The sequence below is a fragment of the Lipotes vexillifer genome, unplaced genomic scaffold, assembly GCF_000442215.2.
Source record: "Lipotes vexillifer unplaced genomic scaffold, Lipotes_vexillifer_v1.1 scaffold1177, whole genome shotgun sequence".
NCBI lineage: Eukaryota > Metazoa > Chordata > Mammalia > Artiodactyla > Lipotidae > Lipotes > Lipotes vexillifer.
This window is the reverse complement of record NW_006789843.1, coordinates 177891-188766: the sequence shown is the minus strand read 5'-3', so window position 1 is coordinate 188766 and position 10876 is coordinate 177891. Positions and strand designations below refer to the sequence as shown.

The 10876-nt window shown below is 37.0% G+C and overlaps 1 protein-coding gene across 1 annotated transcript in view; it reads right to left on the bottom strand.

Annotated features, from left to right (window-relative positions):
• CRY1 (cryptochrome circadian regulator 1) overlaps positions 1 to 10876 on the bottom strand; it is a 95743-nt gene that overhangs the window by 29670 nt on the left and 55197 nt on the right. The window contains exon 2 of the mRNA XM_007462867.1: positions 5337 to 5445. Within this exon, the coding sequence (XP_007462929.1) occupies positions 5337 to 5445 (109 nt within the window). The remainder of the gene's footprint in view (positions 1 to 5336; positions 5446 to 10876) is intronic.

Below are 10876 nucleotides of genomic sequence, written 5' to 3'. Positions count from 1 at the left end.
CCCCTCTTTCCCCAAGCTGCAGTAGCTTAGCAGCTTAAAACAACTGATTAATTCTCCAAGTCTGTCAGTTAACTAGATGGTTCTTCTGTTGGTCTCACCTGGGCTCACTCACTAGCTTGCAATAGGCTGGCAGCCTGGCTAGTGCCAGAGCATCTAAATGACCTCTCTCACACATTTCAGACCTTGGTGCTGGCTGTTGGTTGGCCCACTCTCTCTACACGTGGTCTCCCATAATTTGACATTCTAGCCCAGTCCTTACACGGTACAAGGAGCATTCCAAGTGGGCAAAGGTAGAAGCTGCAAGGTCGCTTGAGGCCTAGGATTTGAAACTTGGTATCTCCTTTGGCACTCGGTATCTCCTTTAGCACTTAGTGAAAACAAGATATAAGGCCAACCCAGATTTAAGGGACTGAGAAAATAAACTCTACTTTTTGATGAACAAGCTGCAAAATTTTGTGGATTCAATATATCACACCCCAGATATCTGTATGGCTCAATCGTTCATATATTTGCTCAAAGGCTACCTTATCAGTGAGGCCTTCCATGATTCCATATAAAGTAACTATCCTTCCCTCACCTTGGGACTTTCTATCCCACATTTTATTTTAGCACCTATCACCACCTGACATTGCGTATTTACTTATTATTGGCCTGCTTCCTAATATAGTGTAAGCTCCGTGAAGGCAGGAACTTGTTCTGTTTGGTTCACCAGTATACCCCCAGCACATTGAACACTGCCATGTACATAGCAGGCACTCAATCAATATCTGTTGAATGAATTATCTTATTCAAATGAGCATGTACCATGAAATAATAAAGCAAGAATCCAAAATGACTCAAAAAGCATAAATTTATGCATGTGAAACGTTAGTGGCTTTATATGTTCTTTGATTTATTCTGTGATTTTGAACAAAACATTTTATTATGCTTCAGTGTGTCCATCTATAAAGACTTTAGACACATGTCTCTGTTTCTTGGATATAATGAGAATGTTTTAAACCGATACTTTAAACTCTTCATAAAAAGTTTCTGCAGGCCCTAGAATATGCATGGTCTTGGTAGCTTATCACTCTGGCACCAAATGTAGAAGATATAAGATTTAACTGCATAATAATAATAATTTATATAAGACACCTATGATTAATAGTGTCATTCAAGTTTTGCCTAGGCTAGTGTCTGCTAAGTTTATCATTTATTCAGTAGAACATGAAAAGAAAAAAAAAAGCCATGTTGTCAGCTTATATTAAGTTAGAATTTAACTGAGAAAAATTCTAAGTAGAAAACACATAAGAAAAAACAAGTTTATCCAACATAGATGTGTGTAAAAATGTGTTTATAAAAATGCTCTGGCCCCATTCCTAAATCTACTTAGTATAAACAGAATAGAATGAGTGAATGCTATAGAAAGAAGGTGCACACTAGAGGAGACGTCAGTACTGAAATCACTATTTCCACCCCAGTAAACTACAGGTACTGTTATCAGGTCTAAACCAGTTTTACCTCCAATGTGGGAAGCTGGATTACTTACCTATTAAATTTCTATCTGCTGTACTAGAATAATAAAACCAGAGACAGTAATGTAAATGAGTCAGCTAGTTACTGACAAAAGAATCTTCCTCCTCAGAGAAACTGGGGGTGTAAGGGTTAGGGGTGAGAAGGAGACCTGCTTTTTATTGTACATATTCTTGGGCTCTTTTTTGGAAACACATGCATATAGTACCTCTACACAAAAAGTAAAAATAAAAATATCAATACAATAAAAAGAGGAATTAACTCCCTCTATGGTTCAGACATATTAAATAAATCTGAAAGTTTTCATAAATGACATTTTATATAGACTACTGTATCAGAATACAATAATAAGCACTCTAGGTATATTAAAGTATATTCACGTATCTGTATTTTATGGCCCTTACAGAAACCACTGCCTCTCTGCCAAAGTAACAAGACAGGACATCATCTATATACAGAAGATAGTTTGATCCAATAATATGTTACTTCAGGCAGAAGAAAGCTCAAAATAAAGAACACAAAAGACTTGCAGAGTTAAACCATTTTTTTAAAGCAGGCAAATGTTTTGTTATTTTAAAGGTACTTAAAATCCTCTTAAGATTCATTTTACTGGGCTTCCCTGGTGGCGCAGTGCTTGAGAGTCCGCCTGCCGATGCAGGAGACGCGGGTTCGTGCCCCGGTCTGGGAAGATCCCACATGCCGCGGAGCGGCTGGGCCCGTGAGCCATGGCCGCTGGGCCTGCGCGTCCGGAGCCTGTGCTCCGCAAATGGGAGAGGCCACAACAGTGAGAGGCCCGCGTAACGCAAAAAAAAAAAAAAAAAAAAAAAAAAGAAAGAAAGAAAGATTCATTTTACTTATAACACATGGATTTAGATAGGGTTGAGCAGTTATTCACATATACTTTTATACTTGTGAGATGCTTGATAAACTATCACCATTGTTTTTGATATCCTTTCTTCTCAGAGCTCTTCCATGTACCTAGGTTAAATTCTGACTCTAAGTAGCTACAGTAGTAAGAAAACTTTTTTTTTTTTTGCGGTACGCGGGCCTCTCACTGTTGTGGCCTCTCCCGTTGCGGAGCACAGGCTCCGGATGCGCAGGCTCAGCGGCCATGGCTCACGGGCCCAGCCACTCCACGGCATGTGGGATCTTCCCAGACCGGGGCACGAACCCGTGTCCCCTGCATCGGCAGGCGGACTCTCAACCACTGTGCCACCAGGGAAGCCCAAAAACTTTTATAAAATAAATTTTCACTAGCTACAACTGTTGTATTAGCCAAACTCTAAACATTAAAAGGTTCTTTCACACTGATGCAAAAAAGGCTAGGTAGTGTTGGTTTGATTCCCAGCACTGTGTATATTTCATTCAGGAAAAGGAACTGTTTTCTTGTGCATTAGAAGTGGAAACAATGCTATTATAAAAATCTGATGAATCAAACAACTGCAAGAGAAAAACAGATATACATTAGGAATACTAATGGTAGTAAATAGGAAGGGATAGATTAACAAAGCCAGAAAACTCAGTTTCTGGTCTGAACACTTCCATGAGCTAGTTTTATGACCTAGGTCAGCTCATTTAATCTCTCTAGGACTAATTTTTTCATTTGGAAAAAAGGGGGGGAAATAAGATTAGGAGATTTTTAAGATTCTACCAAGTTAAAAACATTACAGTTTTGTAGCATGTCAATTGTTACAGCCCTTTGACTCAGAAAGTCTTATAAGAATTGTCCCACAAATCTACTGGCACATGTGAGCAGATTTCTCTTTTGTGAACAAGGATGTTCACTGACAGCATTACTTGTATTAGCAAAAGGCCTGTGGAAAAATAACTAAATGTTCAATAGAAAGCTAGTGAAATAAATTATACCCTCAAAAAATTAAAAACAGAACACAGATAATATGGTAATATGATCCAGCAATTCCACTTCTAGGTATTTATCTGAAGAAAACAAAAACACTAAATCAAAAAGATATATGTACCCCAATGTTCATATCAGCATTATTTACAATATCCAATATATGGAAGCAACCTAAGTGCCCTCCAACAGATGACTGGATAAAGAGGTACACACACACACACACACACACACACACACACACACACACAGACTGAAAGATTACTCAGTCATAAAAAAGAATGAAATCTTGCCATCTATGGCAATGTGGATGGACCTTGAGGGCATTATGATAAGTGAAAATAAGTCTGACAGAGAAAGACAAATACTGTATGTTTTCACTTATATGTGGAATCTAAAAAACAAGCAAACAAATATAACAAAACAGACATAGGCTCACCAGATACAAAGGAAAAATTAGTGGGGACTTCCCTGGTGGTGCAGTGGTTAAGAATCCACCTGCCAGTGCAGGGGACACTGGTTCAATCCCTGGTCCGAGAAGATCCCACATGCTGTGGAGCAACTAAGCCCGTGTGCCACAACTACTGAGCATGCACTCTAGAGCCCGTGCTCTGCAACAAGAGAAGCCACCACAATGAGCAGTCTGTACACTGCAACGAAGAGTAGCCCCCGCTCACTGCAACTAGAGAAAGCCCGGGCGTAGCAACAAAAACCCAAAGCAGCCAAATAAATAAATAAATAAATATTTAAAAAACCAAAAAAAACAAAAAGGAACAAATTAGTGGATACCAGAGGGGAGTGGGGTAGGGGTAGGGGTGAAACCGGTGAAGGGGATTAAGAGGTATAAGCTACCAGTTATAAAATAAATAAGTCACGGGGATATAATATACAGCTCAGGGAATATAGTCAATATTTTATAATAACTTTGCATGGTGTGTACTCTATAAAAATATTGCATCACTATGTTGTACACCTGAAACAAGTTAACTATAATTAAAAAAAAATTAACAGCATATCTATACAATGCAGTACTATGAAGCCATTTAAAAGACTGAGAAAGTGGGACTTCCCTGGTGGCACAGTGGTTGAGAGTCTGCCAATGCGGGGGACATGGGTTCGAGCCCTGGTCTGGGAAGATCCCATATGCCGTGGAGCAACTACGCCCGTGAGCCACAGCTACTGAGCATGCGCGTCTGGAGCCTGTGCTCCGCAACGAGAGGCCGCGGCAGTGAGAGGCCCGCGCACCTCGATGAAGAGTGGCCCCCGCTCGCCGCAACTGGAGAAAGCCCTCGCACAGAAACGAAGCCCCAACACAGCCAAACATAAATAAATAAATTAAAAAAAAAAAAGATTACAAACTCTACAGATAATTGCAGTGCGACAAGAGAGGCCCCCAAAATGGGAAGCCTATGTACTGCAGCAAAGAGTGGCTCCCGCTCTCTGCGACTACAGAAGGCCTGTGCACAGCAACGAAGACCCAACACAGCCAAACATAAATAAATAAAAAAAAAAAAAAAAAAAAAGAAGCCTGAGAAAGTAACATGGAACAATCTCCAAAATATATGGTTATGTGAATAAAGCACGGCATAGAATGGTATAACACAGCATGTTCTCACCTTGGTTTTAAAAAGGGGGGATGGTTAACATTCACACAAACACAAATATGTGTATATAAACACATACACATATGCATTCTTATTTGTGCAAAGAATATTTCTAATGAATACACAAACTGGTAGTAGTTGTTGCTTCTGAGAGGGGAACTGTCAGTTTAAGGTAGAAGAAAGAAACTTTTCATTGTAAATCATTTTTTTCACTGTCTGATTTTACACTGTGTAACATTTTTATTAAATAGAGAAAATATCCACAATATTTTATTTAAAAGCACTTATATTTCCCATACTTTACCCCAAATACGTGTCTTCTCTGACAAAAGATTATTTTTTTATGCAAAGATTTTTCCAATAACCTTGAAAAGCCTGGGAAACACATCTGCTGGTTGTCCACGAATCACAAACAGACGAGAGTTTAATTTTCGCAGATTGGCATCAAGGTCTTCAAGACATTGAAGCAAAAATCTAGAGAGAGGAAAATATTATTTAAATTCTTCAAAATATATATTTAGAAGATATAAAGTAATATAAAATCATGTTATTCTAAAATTTGAAATGCCACCCCATCACCTTTTTTACCTCTTATCATCTTATTTCCAGGTTATATAGAAATTACTGTTTCCAGAAATCATATAATTTTTTTAAAATTACAGCACAAATTTCTCAGTATTTTTAAATAAAGTTTCTAAATTAAATTGCTAACTTTCATTAAATACGGGTGACTATTAGCAATGTTTAATTTGTAAACATAAAAATCATATAAAGAAAGAAGGGACTTCCCTGGTGGTCCAGTAGTTAAGAATCCGCCTTCCAACACAGGGGATGCAGGCTCGATCCCTGGTCAGGGAACTAAGATTCCACATGCTGTGGGGCAACTAAGCCTGCACACTTCAACTACTGAGCCTGTGTGCCACAACTAGAAAGCCCGCGTGCCACAACTACAGAGCCCAAGCACCCTGGAGCCCATGCACTGCAACTACAGAGCCCACGTGCTCTGGAGCCAGAGCGCCACAACTAGAGAGAAGCCCACATGCCACAACTATGACCCAAGGCAGCCAAAAATAAATAAATAAATAAATATTTAAAAAACGAAATAAAGTAATTAAATGAACTGATCTCATTGTTGAAACTTGGTGAAATAAATTCAAGTTCATATAGGAAAGCCACCTTGTAAAATCTAGAACATTTTCTACTGGAAAAAAAGGTAACATCCTATTTAATCACTCTGAGCAATCGTAATTATCTATGTACAAGAGAGAAAGTGTAATGCCCATTTTCAAATTTCTAATATAATTAAAGAAAAAGAATTTGATAATAAATAGATGTTAAATTATGTGGCATTAACTCTCTGAGTGTAGAGAGTGCCAGATTAATTTTTTCAAAAAAGGTTTCATGATGCAGGTGGGGCTATAGATCTTTTTTCAATGAAATAATTATCAATATGTCTTATGCATAATAGATATCTGGGGAAATTCTGGGGCAGAGGCAGAAGACTGCTTACTTTGCATCTTCCATTGGGAAGAAATGGAGTAGTCCACAAGAGCAAATCCAAAAGAGATATCACCCCTGGAAGATTCAACCTCATTGCTTGCCTCATGTTAATTTTCTCTAATATTTCATCTAGATTCTGTTCCTCTCAGCTGGATATATCTTATTTCCTCTCTACTCTGCTTCTTCTTTGTTTTTCATCTTAAATATCTATCTGCCTTTTCTACAGGCCATGTGCTCTTTCAGAATAATGATTGTGTCTTACTTGTGAGAAGGAGTGGTTAAAATGAATGGAAAGGCATATTTCAGAACTGCATTGTCCAATATGGGAGCCACTAGGCACATGTAGCCATTTAAATTAATTAAAATTAAAAATTCAGTTCCTCAGTCACACTTGCCACATTTCAAGGCCTCTCAAGAGCTACATGTGTGCCTAGTAGCTACCATATTGGACAGCACAGGTGAAGAAGAACACTTCCATCATTGCAGAAAGTTCTACTGGACAGCATTTTTCTAGAAGATTATTCAGAATAGATCATTTTGTTGTCTTTGCCCATTCTGATCCCATAATTTCACCAAGAAAGTCTTGTTAATTTTCTACAACTGTAGTTATTAGTGACATCAGTACACCTAGTCAAGTTTGATATTCCTTCCCCTTTAGGAATCATCATCTCTACGGGCCTGGGAAGTCACAGGGCTATACTCACGAGGATGTTAAAGACATCCCACCATTTCACCTTAGGAAGTCTCACAGTTGTCCGTAAATATATACTCACATTTATATTTCACCACATCCCTTTTCTGTCTTGGTTTGGAGTTACCCCCCTAATACCCAATCCCCATCCCAACCCACCACTGCCAATGTGTAAATACTTTGGGGAGAATATTGTTGTTGTTTGTTGTTAGAGCAATATAAAAGTATCTAAGTTTTGTAGAATTATCCATAACTATAAATAACTTACCATGTTTGGTAATAAATGTTTATTGGGAAGCATCTAGTTTTCTGTATTTGCTTGGCAAAAGAAATTTTAGAGCCTGTAGTATTCAGATCAAAAATTAAGAAGTTGAAGAACTAGCAATTTTTAAGTTTTCTTAAATTTAAACAGTACAAAACTAAAATGTCCTGGAAGGATAATCCAAGGCAGAGATAATCCTCAAATCTCTTTTGTAGTATTAGTTTCAGTATCTTCTCTACCAGAGCTGGTAGTAAGTAGCAAGAGTTCACCATATTCTACTTTTTTGGTAGAAAAGTTTTTATGTAGTACAAGCAGGTCAATGATAGACAACAAGATGGGAAAAGAAAAAAAAAGGATCTGATTCATTTATAAAATAAACAAGTAAGCCTGGATTAGTTAATAATTAGCCCTTTATTTTTCCCTTTCTTGTTCACAAGCTGAATAAGCGTTCTTAATGCCTTTCAATAAATACTCTATGAACCAAACAAACATGGTACAGAATGACGTGGACTGAAGCAATGGAAAAAGTTTTGCAACCATAAAGTTAATTTTGTTTTGGTACTTCATAAAACAAAGGAACAGAAGTTGTATTGCAGTATGATGTTTTTCTCCCATAGATGTTATTGATGGTGTTATTGTTTATATCACTATAATTTCACATAAAGATTGCAAAGATACAGTGGACTCAAACAGGTATTTCAGAAAAGACTTGTGAAGAAAAGAAAAAGAGCAGGATGGAGGAGAACATATCGGTGATGCTGTCCTTTGTTATAAGGCTTTTTGCACTATGACTTTTAAAATTGTTGCATATATTATTTTGATAAAATAAAATTTACTTTGCATATATCTACTTGTTAACTGGAAGGATACTCACCAAGCTATTAATAATAGCTACCCTTGGGGAGAGGGAGTTTGGGGTGGGGGTAAAGAAGAGAGAAACACACTTTTTTAAAATGTCATAAAAGTAATAAAATTGACAATTAGCATATTCATTCAAAGTAGAAAACAGAAATATTATATTTACTGTAAACCGGGTTTAACACATAGTGAACATATTTTCAAAGCAACAGACATACTTCTATGGCATCAATTTTTATGGTTTCATAGTATTCCATTCCATAGATGTCCCATAATTTAACAATTGATAGCAACAAGTTACTATCCCTCAATCAATCCTGAAAAGTTCTAATTTCCTCATCTGTTAAATTGGAATAGTAACAGGGCCCATATCATACTACTGTTGTGAGAATTAAATAACATATGTGAAGCTCTTAGAACAGTGCCTGACCCATAGTAAGCATGATTATATAACTGTTATTTATTTTTTTTTAGTCTCTTCCTTCCTATCACTTCTATTCTTGCTACAATAATTCTATCCCTTGTTATCTCTTGCTAGTATTATTTGCTTCAATGCCTTAAAATGGCTCTGCCTACCAACAATCTCTCTCCACTCTTATCCATTTTATACACAATATGAAATCTTCCTGAGACACACTTTCCTGTAAAAAGGTCTTCAAAAATTCATTCTCTATAGAATAAAGAACAAATTATTTTGTTTGACTAACTTAGGGTTCCAGGGTTCATTTCCTACCATTCCTCTTCCCCCCCCGCCAAACCAAACTACTTCTCTTTTCCCCACACATTCAATCTCCTGGAATTTGCTCCATGCTCTTCCCTCGGCCTGGATTACCTTTCCCAATTCCCATGTCTTTAAGTTCACATTCTACTAATCTTCAGTCTTCCACCTGAAAGTAATTTCTCCATCCCCTAAACCCTCAAAGGACATAACCTCATCCTAGAGAAACTTTCAGATTGTATGTTATATGATAGCTATCATATATAGATCACCTTCTCCTCCTGACGGATTTCAAATTAAGTATCTGTCTCACTCCTAACTACACAGTTTTCTTTACCTGTGTTTTGGATTCTACATTTGGCAAACAAATCTCATCACGTGCCTTACACAATTTGTTGAAAAGATCAGAAATAGTAGAAAATAACCTATAGAGTTGTCTTGAACATCTGCTGAAAGGATAGAAAGAGCATAAAATAACTAGTACTTGGTAGATATTCATTCAGCAGAAGTTATAATTATTCTCCCTTGGGAAAAATTTATAGGTTTGAAAGAAGTAACATGTATTTCTATATGTAAATACCGGGGCATGACAACAGAAGATAATGAATTAGCTAATGCCTACATCTATATACATAATCATCTTGAACTCTTAACTTTCTCTGAATGTGACTTTGAACAAAGGTTTGATGAAAATCTTTCCCACAAGGCAAGGCAAATGTGAATATGAATATATATACAACAAGATACCGTGCAATTAAGACCCTGAATCAACTAATCTCTAAGCATATAATTCTTCTTTGATAATACCATAAAATCTCCAATACACCAAGTTCAAAATATCAACTCATTGACAGGTAAGATTTCTTTTTAGTGCTGAAGGAAGAGTGTTACTTCAAAGGGTACTCTATAGTCTAACTTTTCATCCTTTACCCTCAACTGGGAAAAGAGTGAGTTCTGCCAGAGTTCAGATCCAATGTGTTTCAGAGAACACACCAATTTCAACCTTTAAATATTACGAATGCATGTACCTAAGAACAGGAATCCAACATTGAATGGAATGATTTAATACAATATATTGAAATTGCATAAGGTACTTTTTTTTTTGACCTCATCATGCAGCTTGCGGGATCTCAGTTCCCCGACCAGGGACTGACCAGGGCCATGGCAGTGAAAGCCCAGAATCCTAACCACTAGGCCACCAGGGAACTCCCCATAAGGTACAATTTTAATAGGAACTTATTTTCAGACCTTATCCAATTTGGCATGTTTACTGTTTTCTTGAAACCATACCCATTTGAAGGCTCAGTTAATAATGCTATTAACTACATGTAACAGGTTGATTTTTAAATAGGCCAAAGGGTAGTAAAACTTACTACATCCCTCTGCATAATTGTATTGCCTACACAGAAGAACAGTTCTGTTACTATTTAATTACAATACTAATTGCAGCATTTCAAAATAAATTGAAGAGGGGTTAGGTGAGAAAATATATTTCTTCACTTTAAACATTTTAAGGATTTTTTTTTTTACCTCCAGTGATCACTACCTTATTGCTATTAGGAAAAATTACATGCGGTGAGTTTCTTTATGCTGGTTCCAAAAGATGATTTCAACATGAATCAACAGAAATAGTTTCTTAAAGTAGGTCATTGCTATAGCAACCAGTGGGCAGTTTGGTATACTCCCCATAACAATGACCTACTTTCCAGCCTATGCTAGTACAGCTTTATATAACTAGAATTTCTAGTTCTGTCTATAAAATAGTCTAAAAAAGGCAACAGTAAGATACAACATAATCCCATTCCTGCTAAAAACAAGGCATTATGAATTAACACATATCATACCAGAATAAAGCCATCTGGTTCTGCGCTTTAGT